At 47.3% G+C, this 22,311-nt stretch overlaps 1 protein-coding gene across 1 annotated transcript; it reads right to left on the reverse strand.

Moving 5' to 3' along the window:
- Nucleotides 1-272: 272 nt before the first annotated feature.
- LOC308160783 (fatty-acid amide hydrolase 2-A-like) lies at nt 273-8,956 on the reverse strand (the record flags this gene model as incomplete). The annotated part of the gene is made up of 11 exons (XM_080534722.1): nt 273-484; nt 1,000-1,188; nt 1,389-1,500; nt 1,775-1,894; nt 2,066-2,183; nt 2,922-3,057; nt 3,335-3,454; nt 3,778-3,987; nt 7,388-7,524; nt 7,999-8,081; nt 8,768-8,956. The coding sequence occupies 11 exons, from the start codon at nt 8,954-8,956 to the stop codon at nt 273-275; spliced, it is 1,626 nt and encodes a 541-aa protein (XP_080390848.1).
- Nucleotides 8,957-22,311: the final 13,355 nt, after the last annotated feature.

Raw genomic sequence — 22,311 nt, forward strand, 5'->3', positions numbered from 1 at the left:
ATGGTAGAGCGCGGGATTGATGCCACGCATGTCAGTAGAACTTGGTAATTATGATTAATTTCATGAATTGTTTTTTAATGTGTTACGGCTTCCAGATTAATCGCGAGCGTTAACATAGACTTTTTGGTCATTTGCGCGACTTGAGAATTGCCGACATGCGGACCCTTTCACCAGACTGTGTCACATTTGCGTCCAAGTGTGTGCGTGTGTGTGTATTATATTACAGATCTATGCTTTGTGATAGGACACTCATAGATGTCAGGATTGTGTGTTTATGTGGTTTGAACAGACTCTGAGGTGTTTTGCATAAGAGCCGTCCCGGGGTCTCTCCAGCCCCCAAAGGCTTTCTCCAGGTAGACGGCGGTGGCCAGGGACAGCCGGTCCTGCTGCTGCCCCACCACCAGTTGGACCCCCAGGGGTAAGCCCTCCACACTCAGCCCCAATGGACACTGGGTCACTGGGAGACCCAGGATGTTAAAGATACCTACGGGGGAAGAGGGACAGACAGAGAGAGGATCCCATTGTGTTACCAACCCCCAGAAAATACAGCAAGTATTTCCACTTAAAATGAGTTCTGCACCTGTCAAAATGGGGCCCTGTCTCCTCACATTAGCACAGGCAGAGTAGATGCATGTAGAGTTTGAGCACAAGACAGGGTTAGCTCACTGAGCTAAAGCCTTAGCTATACCTAAGCACTAGCTCTGGGAGCCAACCTGAAACTGTTTGGCCATTCGTTTTGGCGAGCTCAGTGAGGTACCCCCCCCCAGCTACACATTTTTACATTGACATTTTTACCATTTAGCAGACGCTTTTATCCAAAGCGACTTACAATTAGAGATTACAGGGACAGTCTCCCTGGAGTAATTTAGGGCTAAGTGCCTTACTCAAGGGCACACTAGTGGTGGTATTTGAACTCATGACCTTCTGATCACCAGTTCAACTCACTATCCACCAGGGCACCACTACCCCCAAAAGAAGGGGGTCCACCAAAACACTGACCCGTGTAGGAGAAGTTGAAGGGGGTGAAGAGCGGGTGGTGGTGTTGGGGGGCGAGGTGGGGGTGGGACGGATACAGCAGCACCCCATCTGTGCCCAGGAGCTCCTCCAGGTCCTTTTGGAGAGTCTCCTTCTGCTCCAGGACGAACTGGGAGGGCTGGGAGCTCTGGAACATTTCCACCATGGCCAGACCTGAGGGAGGGGGGGAGGGAGGGAGGGAGGGATGGAGGGAAGGAGAGAGAAGGTGGGAAGGACATTGTAGATGTGCATGACCCTAACACACCAACAGAGACAATCCTATAGGCAAAGAAACACTCATACATACAATCACAAACACATCATGCACCTGAATGATCACACTTGTATCAATACACAAACACACACACACACACCTATGGCGGCCATGGTGTGGGAAGAGAGACCAAAGATCCACTTGGCCATCTCCCACAGCGGCCACACACTCGTCCCGCGGTCAGCCATCAACTCTGCAAAGGACGTAGGCCGCTGTCAAGGAACAGGCATTGATTAACATGGAAACGATACATCTGGCCATTTTAGCAGACGCTTTTACCCAAAGCGACTTACAATTAGAGATTACAGGGACAGTCTCTCTGGAGTAACTTAGGGCTAAGTGCCTTACTCAAGGGCACACTATAGTGGCGGTGTTCCCAGGTGGGATTTGAACTCATAACCTTCTGACCACCAGTCCAACTCACTATCCACTAGGCCATCACTACCCCTATACAGTATATATATACACATATATGCACGCACACACCTTTCCATCTTTTCCAGGGGAGGCCATCATGGCCCCCCAGATCTGAAAGGCGTATTTGAGCTGAGGGATCTGCAGCTGCTGAACTTTGACCCCCAGGTCTGCCTCGAGGCGTTCCACCACCTGAGAAAGAGGAAACATGTTAAGTGTCGAAGGCCACCCCCTATCCACCTCCCACAGTATCCACCCCCACTTTATCTCCCTTTTCTTTATGCCCCTCCCTCCCTCTCTCACCCTCACCACCCCCCTCCCTCTCTCTCTCACCCTCACCACCCCCCTCCCTCTCTGTCTCACCCTCCTCTGAGCATCGACGAGCTGCTGGTTCACAGGTGACACAAGCAGGGAGCCCCCGTCATGAGGCACTGAGAAGAACCGCAAACTCTTCAGATCCACCTCGGAGGAGAGACACAACCTGGAGAAATGGAGGGAGAGCATTTGTCGGTCAGAGCATATTCCACATACATGGTGTCATCATGTAAATGACATAAGGGTAGTGGTGGTCTAGTGGATAGTGAGTTGGACTTGTGATCGGAAGGTTGTGAGTTCAAATCCCGCCTGAAGCCACACCACTACTAGTGTGCCCTTGGGTAAGGCACTTAGCCCTCAGTTACTCCAGGGGGAATGTCCCTGTAATTCGTAATTGTAAGTCGCTTTGGATAAAAGCGTCTGCTAAATGGCAAAATTAATTAATTAATTAAAATTAATAAGTTAAGTTACATCATTGGGTCTTAAACACTAAAGTTGAAGGCGAGTCGTTCAGGACCTGTTGTGCAGTTAACAACACCTCCTAGATCCGTTGTTTTCCTGTTTCCCTTGTGTATCGGCTCCATAATTATTATGTCGCTTTTTCCTGCTGGGAAGTAGGGTGTTTGTCCCTACACCTTTAACTGTCCCACCTGGGACCTCTACATCCCCTCTACCCCCCTGTACAGTTTCTCTACTGTGAGGAAAAAAACAGTGCTTCTTCTAGCATTATGACTGCCAATGGCCCGTGGTCCTAGCATAGATTACTTTCTCCTGCTATGACTGATGGATCGATGATTCACGTACTTAGACAAATGTATTTGTTGTAAGTCGCTTTGGATAAAGGCGTCTGCAAAATGCCAAAAATGTGTTGTAAATGTCCCTGTGTGTCTGTCTAGCGGGGTACCTGTCAGCGTTGGGTCCCCCCATGACCCTGAGCATAGGGAGCAGGTCCTCCGCGTAGCGGCACATGGGGCCAGTACACAGGAAGGCCGACTGCTGCCCCGAGGCTGGAGGGAACTGACCCTCGTTAGACACCACACCTACAGAGAGAGAGAGAGAAAGAGGGAGGGAGGGAGAGAGAGGGTGAGGGAGAAGGAGAGGGAGGGAAAGTGGGAGAGAGGGAAGGCGAGAGGGTGAGGGAGAGGGAGGGAGAGAGGGAAGAGGGAGGGAGAGAGAGAGGGAGAGAAAGAGAATGGGGTTAGTATATCTCTGTGATGCTCAAGAGTGATGCACAAACACAGACATACACATGTGCACGAGCATGCACAGAAACATGTGCACACCCCAATACACACATACCCACACACACCCACACACCTGATGTAGGCTTGTGGCCAAAGATGCCGTTGAAGAACGCCGGTATACGAATGCTGCCTCCGACATCGGAGCCCACGCCGATCACTGAACCACCGCCCCCTAAAATACTGCCCTCGCCTCCTGGCAGAGAGAGAGAGAGAGAGAGAGAGAGAGAGAGAGAGAGAGAGAGAGAGAGAGAGAGAGAGAGAGAGAGAGAGAGAGAGAGAGAGAGAGAGAGAGAGGAGAGAAGGGTGTGGGAATCAGTGTCCTTGCATTTCCACTCAAGGCGTTGTCACTCGACAGGTGGTCACTTCTAGTCTAGTCTTCTAGTCAACACAAGGCAATGCACTCAAAGTGAACAGTAGAGGTATCATCCTGTTCGTCACAACTAAACTCCATTCTATTTGTTTATTCATATTCCAATCCAATATGATGATATTTAGAGTCAAAGCGCTGTGACTGACCGGAGCTCCCCCCAGGCACCCTGTCCAGGTTGTAGGGGTTGTTTGTGACCCCGTAGAGACGGTTATGGGATTCCAGCCACATGCAAAGTTCGCTGCAGTTGGTGACCCCTAGAGGGATGGCCCCCGCCCTCTTCAACAGAGCTACGGGGGGCGCGTCTGTCCCTGAAATCACTCCCCGCCGCGACACCAGCCCTGTAGAATTTGGCATTCCTGGAGAGAGAGAGAGAGAGAGAGAGAGAGAGAGAGAGAGAGAGAGAGAGAGAGAGAGAGAGAGAGAGAGAGAGAGAGAGAGAGAGAGGGGTAGAGAGTGGCATAAATGCAGTTGGTCTAATTCAACCATACTAGTGTAGATATAGGATGTAGGATTCAATTACGGGTCAGGAGTTCAGGGTAGTCACTAGATGGTCAGAATGGACGCGTGAGAAACTCATGGAAACACTGTTTCACTGTATGCCGATCATTCCATAAATTAGGGAGTCAATGGCAGTTTTGTGGGAGGAAAACTGTTCCAAAGACATTTACAGATAACTTAATTATTTTTTTATTGCATTGAAATGTAACACCATATCTTGTGATGGAGAAGAGTACAGGATATTTCAAACGCTTGTTACACCCTTGTGTTGGCTTGGTGCCCTCACGTATTTAGCGAAAAACATTTCCTGTCTTTCCCTTTCCCCTGAAACAATGTTGTCTTCCGTGGACGTCCAGGCCTTTTTGTGGTGCCGAGCTCACCAGTGTGTTCTTTTTTTTCTCTAAATGTACCAAACTGTTGATTTGGCCACTAATGTTCCCGTTATCTCTCTGATGGATTATTTTAGTTTTTGCAGCCTAAAGCCCAGTTTATGCTTATGCGTAAAATCGACGGCGTAGGCTACGGCGTAGCTTGCGTAGGCCTGCGTAGCCTTGCGTAGGCTACGGCATAGATTGACGCACACCTCTCCAAAAATGTAACTACGCGGCAGTTTCTACGCAACCGTAAGCACAGTGATTGGTCCGCTTGGTAGCACATGATTCCGATATGATTCCGACTCTCTCGCCTGCCAAAATGCGGAAGCCATGACAGAAATGTCATTTACTTTTTCTGTAATTACTTATTAATTAAGATTTGAAAAATTATGATAACCACCGTATTATCTTAGTTTAATTACATTTCAATGCATCATATAACTTTTATTTACAACAAGCATAACAACAACAAAATCGCTATTATGCCGCTTTGAGTACACCGTTCCAACGGAGCGCCCTATGGAGGCACAGCCTTCCTATAAGAAGCGCAATTCACATTTACGAGATGTACAATCCTGTTTATTTAGAAATAAATTATTAGTTACAGGGTACTACAGGTACTGGCTGTTCGTTGGGTTTAAATTATATTTATGATAGACATATTTAATGTAAAGTTATCTATAACAACTGTGATTGGTCCGCTTAGTAGTAGGGGTGTAACGGATCACCTAACTCACGGATCGGATCGTGTCACGGTTTTTGAGTCACGGATCGGATAATTTTTCGGATCAACACAAAACATTTTTGTTTTTATAAAAACTGCTTTTTCCTTGAATTCTGTAAAAACACCACTTTTATTATGTGAAAAAAACCAACAACATTCAAGATGTCAAAACTGGTAATATATATATATATATATACATACATATATATACATATATATATATAACATATTCTACACTCAAACATTACATAATTACGGTATACTGAAATACACTCAATTTAAATGATAGGAGAGAGGGAGGAGGCGCCTGGTTGCAGCAGTGAATCACTGGGCTCTTTAAAGCAGATGAATAAACATGTTTTATGCCACTTTTAACTAAATAATAAAGTGAACCCTTATTTTGAACATGGTATGAAAAAAATGCCTACATTAACAGAAGTTGTCGAGCTACCTTTTTCGTGCCTCCCGTCATAGTTGACAGAGAAGCCAAGGTGCTCCCATACATGGGATTTAAATGAAGAGGGAGGCATTTCGAGTTCTTCTCCGCCGAACAACGTAACATGATAAACCTGGGCCGCGTTCGTAAATTCGCTTTGAGAGCGCCGGAGCGCACACTGGGTCCGACGTCATAAAGGGACCAAGTAATTTGATTGGACAAGAGCGCTCAGCGCTCAGATTCCAGAGCGGATTTACGAACGCGGATTTACGAACGCAGCCTTGTTGTTGTGGATTCCCAGCTTCACGTGTAGTGAGCAAACAACGGATTCTTTTTCTTTCGCATTATCAACCTATCATTGCGCTTTAGAGTAAAACAAAGCCCGCAGCTTTCGCGTCTATCTTTTCATGGCAACTCTACATTGTGATTTACAAGAGATATTAAGTAAGATATTAAGTAATATTATTACTTGTTAACATTTTGCAATTGATCCGCGGTACACATGCGTTCCGAACCGTGGAGGGCGATCCGAACGGATCACGGAATTTCCGTGATCCGTTACACCCCTACAGTTGGTAGCGTCACATTCCGACTCTCTCGTAAATGCGGAAGTCATGACAGAAATGTCATTTACTTTTTCTGTAATAACTTATTAATAAAGATTTGAAAAATGATGATAACCATCTTATTATCTTAGTTTACTGTCATTTCAATGCATTATAGATATTTTCTTTACAACAAGCATAACAAAAATAAGTTTTTTGATCGCTATTATGCCGCTATGAGTACACCGACCAACGCGACGCGGTCCGCGGACCAACGCAGAACTATAAACTTGGAGAGCCCTCGCGTAGGCTACGGCGTAGCCGCGCGTAAATTCGACGCAGAAGCATAAATCGGGCTTAAGGATGGCCTATTTCACTTGCATTGAGAGCTCTGTTGACCGCTTGTTGTTTTGCAAAAGCCAAACTTGGAATCAACTCAGACCTTTTACCTGCCTAATTGATAAATAAATAACAAAGGAATACCTCTCTCTATAGATCTAGGTAGAGTAGTGCATTGATGGTGGGGTTCAGAAATGTTTAGGTCAGTTTGTTGGCTCAATTAATTAATTTTAATGCGGTAGTTTGTGGTGACTTGGGAAATGTAATGACATTCTACAGCAATCACTGACCTAGCAGGCACACACGTACGCACACACACACACACACACACATACACACACACACATAATTGTTATCTGACCTTCACAAAAGTGGTGTAACTAAGTGAGGACACACACACACACAAAAAAACTAAAACACACACACACGGCAGTATGAGAGGCCTTTGTAGGTCTCAGAGGTAATCTACTTAGTGTCGTTAGTCTCCCCCAGTATTCACACACACACACACACACACATACACACACACACACACACACACACGTGACACGGTGCCTACAATGTAGTCCTCCTCTCTTTTTTGGATCCATATCAACACATTTTACAACCCAACTTGACATGAAAGCTCTATTTCTTTCTCTCCTCTCCGTCTCTCTCTTAATCAACTCTCTCATGCGTCCCGCTCGCTCTTATCCAAGCGTGAGAGTGAGAGAGAGAGAGAGAGCGCAGATGAGAGAGAGTTCTAGAATTATAGATACCACAATTGGATCTCGTATCCGTAGAGACAGAGAGCCCCGCCCCTTACTCCTGAAAGACACACAGACAACACATGGTGTGTACCTTGGAGTGTGAAGGCCTCTTTGACAGTGAAAGGGACACCCAGTAGGGGCAGCCGGTCCTCCAGCACATCCTCACCCCCAGTCTCCTCCTCTATCAGTTTATCCACCTGAGCCGCCTCCTGCAGGGCCAAGGAGAACCTGAGGGAGAGGGGTGGGGGTAAAATAAATACTACTAACAGATGAGAATGCACAACCAACCACAGTCTCTCTCTCTCTCTCTCTCTTCTCTCTCTACCCCCCCCCCCCCCCCCTCCGTCCCTCATGCTCTCAGGTGTCCATGGTTATCGGAGCAGTTCTCGGTTGCCGTGCCGATCTACACAGTGGCGTCTTCCCCAGAGGTGTGTGTGTGTGGATGTAAAAACTGCTCCTCCTCCCTTATCTACCCCCAATGATCCTTACCATGCCTGCATGATAGTTCTTAACTTCTGGGTTGAGTGTGTGTGTGTGTGTGTGTGTGTGAGAGAGTGTTGGTGTATCTGAGCTGCTCACACTGCTCTGTGTATGACAACTGTGTGGAGGTACACAATCACACAATCACACACACACACACACACACACACACACACACACACACACACACACACACACACACACACACTCTCATCGCCTCACCTGTCCTTGACCATAGCATTGATGAGCGGGTTCACCTCTTGGATGCGATCTATGTAAGCCTGTACCACCTCCACACTGGTTATCTGGGAACAAACAGGTGAACATTCACTATCAATTACCATTGGACAGTTACCATTGGACATCAAGACATGATCCATCACAGCAAGTGAAGAAAAAGACACAAATATTTAGAAACATTGGGATTAACATATTTATTTTCATACATAATATGACATAATGTCTAATAACCCTAGAAGCATGGATAAGTCAACACTGTATGAAAATAAAAAGCACAAAAAAGGACTTCCCTTGCACAACAACAACCGGTGAAACTGAGCTGACAACTTATTTAGCCTACAGGGACAATAGGCAGAGAATAGGGTAACATAGCTCCAATTGTTCTTGACCTTTGTACAGGTAAAGCTGGTCCCCTAACATGGCCCCCTGCCACTATTGTTCAGGTTTAAAATAAATCCCTTACGCAGAGGTGCTTTATCACGTAGACGTGCTAATATAAGCCATTACTATTGGTATGGTTCCCATTTCACACAACCTTTAATATGGAAATACACATTAAATAGGCCATTTGCTCGAGGAATGATTAACTAACTACAGCTCCCAGAATTCATCGCAACTACCGTGTCACCTTACAGCATCTCTTCCCTAAACAATCCGAGGGGGATGGATGGTGCATTATTATGAAACAGACATATGATCCTTTGGTTTTATATGCGCTATGTATGTGCATCTATCAGCTATGTTCACCTGCCTCTCTCCGTCGGATCATCCGTGCGAGGCGCATCGCGGGGACCCTCAGGAGCGGGTCGGTGACCGGTGGGACCCCCGCCGAGCTGCCGGCTCTCCGCCGGGGCGCCAGCATCTGGAAGAGGGCGAACAGCATCCCCGCGGCCGCTCGCAACATCCACACCAAGAACCGCTCGAACCGTGTCAGCGCCATGACCTGACAGCTGTTTAAACATGGGCTCTCTGACGGCTCAGATGCGTGCTTGTTGTGTTGTAAGGACCTGAGAATAGAACAGGAATTGCAGTTTCACTGCTGCTGCCTCCCAGCATGCAACGGGGGGTGCAGTAACTCCATTCACCTCTGCCTTTTATACCTGGCTGCTATGACTATTAGGCTATGACGACTATTACAGCCTGTCTTCATATCCACTCATGGGCTTGGACATCATACAATAACCATCCATCTCAAACATAATGACCAATAAGATCATTAGGAATTTTGGTAGATTTAAAATAAATAAATAAATAATAATAATAATAATAATAATAACAACCACTGTTTTCTTCCATTAAAGCCCAGGCTACAAATATTAAACTTTCCTTGCAGTGATAAATACAATATCAGAAGATCGTACCTGCAAAGCGACATTTTCGTTTTTTCACCACAAGATAGCGCCAAAGATCTCCGAAACGTGCCACCAGGAGTGGACCAGAGGAGAAGAAATTGGATGCATTATAAAGATATTGGAATGACATGATCACTGTTGTAGTTGGGTACTTTTTCTTATCAAAATGGGATTTGCTTTATTATTTAAGATATATACAGTATTGTTTTTAGATGTAACTTTCTAGTTACACAGTAGTGTGCCGGCAAGTTAAGTGAAGACTGATCTTACTTGTGCAGTTATTGATGCAGGTATGGCTTAATCCATTGGGTGTTGAGTCAATTCATTTTGCACAGTTGATTCTGGGTACATACATTGTGTTCATGAGGGAACTTTTGGTACTATGTGACACTCTACTCTACTCCGACAGACTCTCGTAACATTGTTACACTTAATGATCTCTATCTATCTCTAAGTAACTTAGTAAATATCTCTATATCTCTAAGTAACTTAGTAAATCTTAATGATCTCTATATATCTCTAAGTAACTTAGTAAATCTTAATGATCTCTATCTATCACTAAGTAACTTAGTAAATCTTAATGATCTCTAGCTTCTTCTTCTTTTTCTCAGTTTGAATGGCGGTTTGCGACCAACTTAAGGCGCATTACCGCCACCTACCGGACTGTGTATGGACAGTATATTTGACAGGGAAATAAATAAATAAAAATAAAAATGAAAGAAATAAACAAAATATGGGGGGGGGGGGTGTTAAATCTTGTTCATTAACCCTGTATCTTTTAAATACTGAATGACCTGTTTGTCCATTTCTATTGTATTTCCTAATAGACTTTCTACAGTAAACCCCCATTTCGCCTTATGAGTTGCTGTCCTCAGCCGCCCTCTCTGTTCCTCATATTCATCCACACTCCAGTAACACATGCTGTACCGGTTATCGCAGTAATCACACACTCCATTCGGATGTTTCCCTATCTTGTGCAGTGAGTTGTTGAGTCCAGTGTGCCCTATCCTAAGCCGAGAAATGACTGTTTCTTCCTTCCAGTTCCAGCCCATCCTATTTCCTACTCCAACGTTCTTCTGAATGTTATACAAATGTCTTCCTGTTTCATTTCTGTTCCAGTCTTCTTGCCATATTTCCTGCATGTGTGTTTTAATGATTGAGTTTACCTCAGCTTTACACAGTGGAATATCCATTCTATTGATTCTGATTTATTAAGTGACTGCTTATTAGCTAATATACTGTATATGCATCTTCGTTTCCTTCTACCCCTACATGCGCAGGAACCCAAACAAAGCCAACAGTCATATTTGTGCTATATATTACATGAATTAACTGATGAATCCAGAAAATAATATCCTGTCCGCAAGATTTCAAAGATCTAATACTAGACAATGCTGCCCAGCTGTCCGAAGCAATTAATGCATTGTTTACCCTGTTCTCTACCAACCATTCCAATGCTATCAAAATTGCTAGCAGTTCCACTGTGTATACTGATAAATGGTTAGTAGTTCTTTTTTTAATTCCTGTCTTATACTGAGGGAGATATACTGCAGCTCCTGTTCGGCCTGTCTCTGGGTCTTTTGACCCATCTGTAAAAACTAGAGCCATGTCACTATAGTGCAGACCAATATAGTTTTGTGCTGTATTCCCAGGCTGTGCATATTTAGACTTCTTTCGAAGTTCTTGTTGTATACCTACATCTACCAGTGGATTTACAAATAACCAAAGTGGGATCATTGAATGTGGAACTACTGGACTATACTGTATTTTATCTAAATCATATCGTTTAGCTATTGTATTCCCTATCCATCCAAAACTCATAAAGTCAGTCTTATTATGCTCCCAACAGTCTTGTATGATTGGCTTAGTAGGATGTGAACTGTTCTGACCTTGTAAATTAACCCAGTATGCTAACGTAAGTTTAATTCTTCGTATCCACAGTGGCTGTTCCCCAACTTCAACTTGTATTGCAGCATGATCTCTATCTATCTCAAAGTAACTTAGTACATCTTAATGATCTCTATCTGTCACTGAGTAACTTAGTAAATCTTAATGATCTCTATTTATCTCTAAGTAACTTAATGATCTCTATCTATCACTAAGTAACTTAGTCAATCAGAAAGTGGGACCGACATACAGCCTAGCACATCATCAATATCAATGCAGTTGTCATGTTTGTCAGAGTCAGGGGATAATAAGGCTGCTGTTGTTGCCTTGTTACAAGTCGTCTTACTGGTCCATTAAACCACATCCCTTGCCTCTCTCATCTTCCTTATCAATCTGTTCTCTCTGAGAGAGAGAGAGAGAGAGAGAGAGAGAGAGAGAGAGAGAGAGAGAGAGAGAGAGAGAGAGAGAGAGAGAGAGAGAGAGAGAGAGAGAGAGAGAGAGAGAGAGAGAGAGAGAGAACCTATCCATATCGTGTTCACCGGAAACTTCTAGCTCTCAGATCATATATTCAAATAGTTGCCAGGGTCTGAAGACAACGTTAATGAGGAGTTGAGAAGTTGCTCTTTGCTATTGTTCTCGTTTATGGGCGCAAAATTAAGAGTTGATTGTGATTTATCAAGTGAAAAAGGTGTGGGACATGTGTGCGCACTGTATTATAATTCTGAATATTTGTGTGCGTAAACGTTCTGGCTTTCGTACGTACGCAACCTTTTCATGCCAGTCCTACGGTACAGTTTTGTAAATGACACCCCTGTTTTCTAAGCATTGTTTTTCATTACAGCACCCCAGCTGATCATTCAGGCTGGCCAGAGGCCAACAACACTCTTCCTCTTCTCATAACACGTATCTCCTTAACACTCTCTCTGTTCCCTCATACTGAACAGGTGTGCTCAACAATAGATTAGATAGCTTAGCTTACAAGGAGCGAACGCTGACAGTCTCCAATTGAATGTTTAATTTGATTGCTGCTGTAAATTGGGGGTTGGGGTGGAAAGGAGGAGGAGCTCTTTCAAGCTGTCCGGAGGCTGATGACCATACCCTGCAGGTGGTGTCTTAGCTGCTGCAGCACCACTGTCTGCAGTGTCTCCTGGGTAGAATAGTCGTCCATGGGCAGAGTAAAAATGGCATCTAGAAATGCCAGCAGCATTGTCTGAAGAGAAAACAAAACCAAAAAGTGAAACTTGTGTAGCCAAATCATAATCAATCAAATCACCTCAAAGTAACTTCCAACCTAGTCAGAGAGTTCATCTTCTTTCCCATAGTTTTTTTTGTAGTGGTGGCTGAAGTTAGTAGTGTCTATTTACACAAGTCTGAAGCATGGATTACAGTTTCTCCTGGCACAGAGATTCCTTTCAATGTAAGGAACCATCTCACTATAAGTTGAAAAATATTGAATGAACCCTTTAACGCTCTTAATGTAGTGGGTGCGTGCCTACATGCGTCTGAGGCATGTGTTCATCAAGTGATGTCTCTTCTAGTGGACATAAACACAGGGACCTTCACCGTAATATTATCCAGGTAGCGCTGGGCTTGGGCCTGCCATTGGCCGGCTGGCAGGACAACCTGGAGGAGGGAGTAGAGCTCCTCAAACACCCCACCAGACACCTGGTAAAGCAATGAGAGTCCTGTAGTCATCCAGCTGTGGTACGTATACTTTATCCAGCTATGCCATGGTGGAATCGTAGTACTGTAATGTTGAAAATGTGACTTACATTGACAGCTGGCAATCTCTTGTCCTTCCCCAGCATTCCCAAAAGAACCAAGTCATATATTATGTCAATGAAATTGACATGCTGGATCTGAAAGGAGTTTGGAGAATGTATAGATTAATGTTTTGGAAGATTGTGCAACTCAGATGTTTAGATGTACAGTCCAGTGTGTGTAAACAAACTTGAATGTAAAATGCAAGGCGCCTACCCCTTCCTCTGCTAGCTCCCTGGCAATAGCGTCTTTATTAGCCTCGCTAATAAAGAGTCCGGTCAGTCGGTCATACTGTCTGGAAAACATTTCATCGTCCTGTCAGAGGAAACAAGAGCCAGCATTAATACATGAAGTGTGCTTTATGTTTTTACCAGAGTCATGTAGAGAGTTTGGATGTCAACTTGGATGACACCGGATGTTACTACCTTTGAACATTCCATTCAGCCATTAATGACAAGTGTTTGGATTCTAGATTTCTCTGTAGGCTTGGGTTGTTACTCTTCAGTGTCACTGAGACCACTAACTCTACAGATTATTAATGTCTACCTTATGGCCAGCATTGGCCAGGCCACTGAGCAGGAGCCTCCCAACCCCGGTGATGAATCTCCTCTTGCCTTCATTTCTAAGGAGAGTCTATGTGGAGACAAATGGAATAAGACACCATGTTACAATGTTCTGGTGTCCACAGAAGCCTTAAGAAGTACATCAGTAGAGATAAGAGAATGCACCAAGCTGGAGGTTAGAGTATTGCACATAGATGAAGAGTGATTATAAGTACTCACGGAAAATGCCTCCCTCAGGGCTGACAGCCTGAGGGGGAAGTCGAGGAGATTTCGACTGGTGAAGTAGTAACTGTGAGAAGATCGTACTCATGTTAAACTGTGAGGTCACCCCTGATTGTTTGTGAGGACTGATAGTTTAAGTGAACAGAAAGCATCATACGGAATATGTAATACATAAAATATGTTATTTTTAGAGTCTTCTTTAAAAGCAGGCACATAACAATACTAGTATAGTGAGATATGACAAGTCTTTGGACGAGGACAGAGAGTGTACTCACTTCAGATAGGGGACCTCAATCTCCTCAGCTGTGAACGCGACGGTATCCATCTGGAATATAAGACAACTTTCACTTAAACTCATTTTCTAGAGACAATTTTCTAGAGATCAAACATGTGATGAAATGGTAAAAGCAATTGCTGACTGTGTGTGTGTGTGTGTGTGTGTGTGTGTGTGTGTGTGTGTATGTGTTTAATTTATGTGTGTAAAATATATATTAGAGCTACATCAGGGATGCTCTGGGTCTCAGACTCTGCCTCAGACCCTGGCACAAGTGTCTCTGAGTCAGACTCGCTCTCAGAGTCCGAGTCTGACTCGCTGTGGAAGGTCTCGTGGAAGGTCTGGGCTGTTGAGGAAAGCTTCCCATCAGGTCCCATGAATAGCTTGGCCGTGGCTATTGACACATCTGTCTGCTGTTAAAAACAAACAAACACACACTCCTCTCAGACTGGGCTGTATCCCACTGTATCCCACTGGTGATGCTACCTCAACTTCACCATATGTCATAATGTCTAGAATATAGACGTCTATAAGAAGGTCTTTGACTTACAAAGAGCAACATAAAGCACCTTACAGAATATAGGATAATAAAATATACTAGTAACATTGAAACACACTTGGGTATCTAGAGTGAAACATACTGTACAGAAGTACATGTAATAATTACCCAATAATGCCTAGACTAGAGAGTGTCATAATTCTCTCCTAGTGGGAGATCTTACCTCACAGATGAGGTCAGTGGATGGGTCTTGGTCTGGTTGACCGAGGGCTGACTCTGGGTTTCCCACAGGGTGGTTCAGGTCACAAGCCTCAGTCACTGCCAGATCCTCCAGGGTCACGACTAGTCAAATCAAACATGATTATGTTTATTGGTTGGGTTTCTAGAATGTTCTAGGTGGTTCACAACAACACACATAGGGCCGGTTTCACAGACAAGGCTTAAGCGTAATCCTAGACTAAAAAGCATCTTCAAAGGAGATTTTACATTGAAAGTATGATTCAGTCCAGGACTAGGCTCAAGGGCTCTGCACACAGCGTGCGATTTCTGTTGCACGTCAACATTCCATTTTGAAGTTTGAATGGAAGTCTATGAGAACATCGCATTTCAACACACATGGCCCCGATTTTAATCGCACGGCGAAAATTCGATTCCATTCATTTTGAATGGGACAAAGCACACGGCGTGCGAGTTTTGGCGCACTGTCAAATTTGTGCTTTTTCCCATTCAAAATGAATGGAATCGAATTTTCGCCGTGCGATTAAAATCGGGGCCGTGTGTGTTGAAATGCGATGTTCTCATATACTTCCATTCAAACTTCAAAATGGAATGTTGACACGCAACAGAAATCGCACGCTGTGTGCAGAGCCCTTTAAGCCTTGTCTGTGAAACTGGCCCATAGTGTTGTAATAATTGATGAACTAATAAATGCACTATATTGTTGTGGGTTGATGTTAATGTACTGTAATGTGATTTGTAAAATTCTAGCGATGCTAAATCCGTTTAGCATCGCTAAAAGCGAATCCGTAGCTAAATTGCCTACCTACTTTGTCCACTCTGTGTAAAACAATAATGACATTGACATTTGTTGTACAGTATATCCACTGGCTAACTGTAACGTACCTTGCTCATCAGTGATAACAGGGGCCTTTTCAGAGCCCCAGATCCTCTTCCATATAAGCTGGTTTAGATGATAATTCATATTATTAATCGTCGTCTTTTAATCGTCGTTAATCGTCGTCTCTTGTTCTCCAATTGAAGTGAAACACTCTCTGTATGCTTTGCTGTGTCTCTCTGTTTTACTATAGAATAATGTGACATCTGTTATGCACACCTTGAAACTGGAAAAGCCAAATGTGGTGGAACCCCAGAGAAACAGAGACAGAGGCCAGGAGAATATATAATGATTTATTATGGATTATATAAACAAAGAAATAGGCCCTACACTAACTAGTGGAAAAATAAACATAATGTGTGATGCAGGCGATAGTTATGGGGTGTGTAATTATACTATGTGTGTGTGCGTGTATGAGGTCAAGGGTGTTGTATTATGTGCTGCGATACTACCCTAGTGAGCAAAGTCCGAGATCCTTTTCGGGCCAGGGAGAGTGATCCATGAGAGAGTAGTCCAGAGGGGAGTCCAGGGGTCGAGCTAGGGAGGGAAATCCAGATGAGAGTAGTCAGAGGGGGTCCATACAGAAAGTTATGTCCAAGCGTTGGATCTCCGTCTGTAGCAGGGTTAAGTAGGCGGCTGTCCAGGTGGTGATTGGGACAGCTGGGCTGAAACGTAATAGCCCACACCTGCTGCAAACAGAGCCAGAGATCCGGCCCACTCAATCCGGCCGGGAGGGGGCGCCAGAACGAGGCTCACGGGGGCGTGTCGGATTAGGAGGCACAACAGTACCCCCTTCCTCAGGGGAGGCACCGGACGACGGACCCAGGGCCCCGGGGTTGGCTCGGTAGAAATCCTCCAATAAGGACGGGTCGGCGAGATAGGACGCAGGCACCCAAGTCCGGTCCTCGGGCCCGTAGCCAACCCAGTCCACTAGGTATTGAAACCCGCGACCCCGGCGGCGGACCTCCAGTAGTTTGTTTACCGTCCATACCGGGTCCCCATCATCCAGGACACGGGGCGGCGGCGGAGCCGGGCTGGGGGAAGACAAAGGGCTGGCGGCCACAGGTTTAAGCTGGGAGACATGGAACACCGGGTGAATTTTGAGGGAGGGAGGAAGGGTCAAACGTACCGCCGTGGGGTTGACGATACGGTCCACGGGATAGGGACCAACGTACCGGGGGTTGAGTTTCCGGGTGGAGGTTTGGGAGGTCTGGAGGGGCAGGTCCCGGGCCAACAGCCAAACCCTCTGACCTGGCTGGTAGTCAGGGGCCGGCACCCTCCGCCGGTTCGCGCTCCGCCGGGCGCGCTCGGTGGCGCGGAGCAACGCCGCCCTGGCGGTCCTCCACACGTTGCGACACCGGCGGAGATGGGCCCTGGTGGTTGGGACCGCCACCTCCAGCTCCTGTTGGGGAAACAGAGGGGGTTGGTAACCCAGGGAACATTCGAATGGGGACATACCAGTGGCGGCGCTCTCCATAGTGTTGAGGGAGTACTCCACCCACGGCAGGTATTTCGCCCAGGAGGAGGGATTGTGGGCGGAGACACATCGGAGAGCGGCTTCCAGAGCCTGGTTGGCCCGCTCGGCCTGCCCATTGGACTGAGGGTGGTACCCGGAGGTGAGACTGGTGGTGGCCCCAATGCCTCTGCAGAAGGCCCGCCAGACCTTGGAGACGAACTGGGGGCCCCGGTCAGAAACCACATCCGAGGGGATCCCGTGGAGGCGTACGACGTGGAGAGTTAGGAGGTCCGCCGTCTCGGCCGCTGTGGGCAGTTTCGGGAGGGGAACGAAGTGGACCGCCTTGGAGAACCGGTCCACGATGGTGAGAATGGTGTCGCACCCCTGGGAGACAGGGAGCCCAGTAACAAAGTCCACGGCGATGTGCGACCACGGTCGGCTGGGCACCGGGAGAGGCTGCAGGAGACCCGCAGGAGGCCGATGGGAGGCCTTACTACGGGCGCACACCGTACAGGCGGCCACAAACTCCCTGGTGTCCCCCCTGAGATTGGGCCACCAGAACCTCCTCCCGATGAATGCCGCCGTCCGCCGCTCGCCGGGGTGGCAAGCGAAGCAGCTGGAGTGGCCCCACTCCAACACCCTGGCTCGGACAGCTGTAGGCACAAACAAACGGTTAGGGGGTCCGGTCCTAGGGTCTGGTTCGGCCCGCTGAGCCTGTCTCACCAAAGCCTCGACGGGCCAGGTTACGAACCCCACCACCCGGGACGGGGACAGGATGGTATCTCGCCCCTCAGCGACACCCGAATCCGCCTTGGGGAACTGGCGGGAGAGAGCATCAGCTTTGACGTTCTTGGAGCCGGGACGGTAGGTAAGGGTGAAGTCGAAACGACTAAAAAAAAGAGCCCAGCGGGCTTGTCGAGAGTTGAGCCTCTTGGCGGACCCAAGGTAAGTGAGGTTCCTATGGTCAGACCACACCAGGAACGGTAGTTTGGCTCCCTCCAGCCAGTGTCTCCACTCCCTCAGGGCCTCGTGAACCGCCAGCAGCTCCTTGTTGCCCACGTCGTAATTTTGGGCCGCGGGTTCGTAGCGCCGAGAGAAGTAGGCGCAAGGGTGTATCTTCTGGTCCTCCCCCGACCGTTGAGAGAGGACCCCCCCGATCCCCGTGTCCGAAGCATCTACCTCTACGATGAACTGTCTCTCGGGGTCGGGGTGGATCAGCACTGGCGCGGAGGAGAACAGGTGTTTTAGTGTGCCGAAAGCGGTCTCAGCAGCGGCGGTCCAGCAGAAGGGCCGTGAGGTGGAGGTAAGCGCAGTGAGCGGCGCTGCGACCTGGCTGAACCCTTTAATGAACCGCCTCACAAATCCCGCGAACCCCAGGAAGCGTCTAAGTTGGGTCCGGTCCGTGGGCTGAGGCCACTCCACAACGGCCTTGACCTTGGCAGGGTCCGCCCGCATCTGTCCGTCCTCCACCACATTACCCAGGTAGGTGACCGAGCTGGTGTGGAAAACGCACTTCTCCCCCTTCACGAATAAGCGGTTCTCCAGGAGCCTCTGCAGGACTAGCCGGACGTGCTGGTGGTGCTCCTCCACGGACCGAGAAAAAATAAGAATGTCGTCAAGGTACACAACAACAAAAATGTTTAACATGTCCCGAAGGACATCGTTGACCAGGGCCTGGAAAATAGCAGGGGCATTAGATAGACCAAAAGGCATGACGCGGTATTCAAAATGGCCGAGGTGGGTGTTAAACCCGGTCTTCCACTCGTCCCCCTCCCTGATGCGGACTAGATGGTAGGCGTTACGTAGGTCCAGCTTGGTGAATACCTTGGCATGGGTGAGGGGTTTGAAGGTGGAGCTAATGAGGGGAAGGGGATAACGGTTCTTTACAGAAATGTCATTCAGAGCCCGAAAATCAATGCAAGGTCTGAGCCCACCGTCCTTCTTGGATACGAAGAAGAATCCAGCCGCGAGGGGAGAGGAGGAGGGCTGGATGATACCAGAGTTGATGGACTCCGTAATGTAGTTACGCATCGCCTCCTTTTCAGGGAGTGAGAGGCTGTAAAGTCTACCTTTAGGAAGGGTGGCACCAGGCAGGAGGTCTATAGGACAGTCATACGGGCGATGGGGTGGAAGGGAGAGTGCCTCGTCCTTGCTGAACACCTGGGCTAGGTCGTGGTAGATGTGAGGAACCCCGGTGAGGTCAGGCGGAGTGATCTTAGACTTGGGGTCGCTAGAGGGAGACAGGGCGGAGCGAAGGCAGGAGGCGTAACACGTACCTCTCCAGCCTAGGATCTGGCCCGAAGCCCAGGAGATGTGAGGTTCATGTCTCTCGAGCCAGGGTCTACCCAGCACCAGGGGAGACGTGGGGATCTGAAGGACAAAGAACCGGATCTCCTCGGTATGATTCCCAGAGATCGTAAGAGATATAAGAACAAGGGTGGTTCCCCGGGTATTGGGGTTCTCCCATTAGTCGTAGATTTACGCAGAGAGGTAAATAGCCATGCTACGCAACTTACCAGTCTGCAGGCCGAGCTCCAGAAGGCCTTCCCCACGGTCCAAGGCCAGATAGCCGTACTGGAGAATACCACCCGTGCCACCGTCGGGGCTGTAAATAGTCTCGAGACGAAGATGGACGCCCTGTCCGGGTCTCTCGCCTCCATCCAGCGTTCTCTGGACCTTATCGCCGCTGGCAGCAGACCACCCCCTGACACGAGTTCCATATCTGGGCAGATGACTAATCCCCCGGTCGATCCTGTGAACCCCGTTTCGCTCTATCCTCCTGTCGCTCACTGGGAACCCAGGTTAGTCAGCCCCGCTCCATTCCATGGTGACTTTGATTGTTGTCGGGGTTTTCTGACCCAGTGCGAATTAGTATTTACGCACCAGCCTTCCAAGTACTCCTCCGACGGGGCCAAGGTAGCGTTTATCATGTCTCTACTCGCTGACAAAGCGCTCAAATGGGCCATAGCCGCTGTCGGGAGCAGTTCAAGATACTCCACGGATTACCCCCTGTTTAAAGCGGAGTTCCGGTTCGTGTTCGACCACCCCCAGGACGGGCAGGATGTAACCGGCCGCTTGTTAGCCATCTCCCAGGGTTCCCGCTCTGTAGCCGAGTACATGGTCGAGTTCCGTACTCTAGCCACGGAGACAGGCTGGAATGACGGAGCCCTCCTCAGCCTTTTCCACAAGGGGTTACATGATTCCATCAAGGACCTGTTGGTGCGCGACGATCCCGGCACCCTTAATGAGCTGATTACCCTGGCCCTTAGGATGGATGCACGCCTCCAGGTACGACGCACCGACCGCGTCCAGCTCAGCGTCACCCCCCACTCTGGATGACTGTTCCCCAGCGTCATCCCCCACTCTGGATGACTGTTCCACAGCGTCACCCCCCACTCTGGATGACTGTTCCCCAGCGTCACCCCCCACTCTGGATGACTGTTCCCCAGCGTCACCCCCCACTCTGGATGACTGTTCCCCAGCGTCATCCCCCACTCTAGAGGCCAACCTGCACGCTGCTGGCCAGGCAGCCCTTGACAGCATGGAGTGTGAGACGAAGATGACCTCCTGAGACATCTTCTGACCCTCACCACTACGTCTCCTAAAGACACCCGCTTTCCCCTCTACTGTGTCCCTAAGAACTTCTATTGCCACCCTTGTACTGTTTCTCAGTTTCTCCAGTAAAAAAAAAGAAAAAAAAAAAGGTTTTAGTAGAAGGCGATAGGGAGAAGGTTTTTCCTTCTATCAGTGGCCCCGGGCCCGAGCTAGATTACTCTTCCTGCAACGAATGGTGGATTGCTGATTCACATGCTTAGTATTCAAATGTATTGATAGGATCTCGGACTTTGCTCACTAGGGTAGTATCGCAGCACATAATACAACACCCTTGACCTCATACACGCACACACACATAGTATAATTACACACCCCATAACTATCGCCTGCATCACACATTATGTTTATTTTTCCACTAGTTAGTGTAGGGCCTATTTCTTTGTTTATATAATCCATAATAAATCATACTGTTATGCACACCTTGAAACTGGAAAAGCCAAATGTGGTGGAACCCCAGAGAAACAGAGACAGAGGCCAGGAGAATATATAATGATTTATTATGGATTATATAAACAAAGAAATAGGCCCTACACTAACTAGTGGAAAAATAAACATAATGTGTGATGCAGGCGATAGTTATGGGGTGTGTAATTATACTATGTGTGTGTGCGTGTATGAGGTCAAGGGTGTTGTATTATGTGCTGCGATACTACCCTAGTGAGCAAAGTCCGAGATCCTTTTCGGGCCAGGGAGAGTGATCCATGAGAGAGTAGTCCAGAGGGGAGTCCAGGGGTCGAGCTAGGGAGGGAAATCCAGATGAGAGTAGTCAGAGGGGGTCCATACAGAAAGTTATGTCCAAGCGTTGGATCTCGTCTGTAGCAGGGTTAAGTAGGCGGCTGTCCAGGTGGTGATTGGGACAGCTGGGCTGAAACGTAATAGCCCACACCTGCTGCAAACAGAGCCAGAGATCCGGCCCACTCAATCCGGCCGGGAGGGGGCGCCAGAACGAGGCTCACGGGGGCGTGTCGGATTAGGAGGCACAACAACATCATTTATATGCCATTATGATGTTACAATGCACAGGTCACAACATTCCTATAGGCATTTTTAATTCCATACTTAACGCTTTTTTTTTCTTTTTCTTTTTTAAAGAATAATATTAGAGTACATATTAAATGTGCCCATTGATGTGACACTCCTTCACTGTCGTTGTTATACTTTCACTGTATAACATTGTATAACTGTGCTATTCTGACAACTGTTTAAAATGTAGCCTAAAGACCTATAGCGGACTGCTTCTTGTGATTTTTTTTTAAAGTTTTTTTTTTCTTCCCTTTCCTAACACCAGGGGAGCCACCCCTACTAAATTTCGTTGTTTGGTACCTGTACTGTAGCAATGACAATAAAGTCCATTCATTCATTCATAAAGATAACAAGAAACAGCTCTCTTGATGTCCCGCTAGATGGTGCAAGTTGATAGACTATCATGACAATTCTCAGTACCGCTTTGGAGTGCGTAAATGTGTGTCTGTGAGCGCAAACGAGGGAACTGTGCCAAGTCTACCCACAATGAAAGCAGGTTGGGCAGGGGAGGGAGGTGTTGAGTAAAGCG

The sequence above is a fragment of the Nansenia antarctica genome (assembly GCF_963989245.1).
Source record: "Nansenia antarctica genome assembly, chromosome: 6".
Classification (NCBI taxonomy): Eukaryota; Metazoa; Chordata; class Actinopteri; order Argentiniformes; family Microstomatidae; genus Nansenia; species Nansenia antarctica.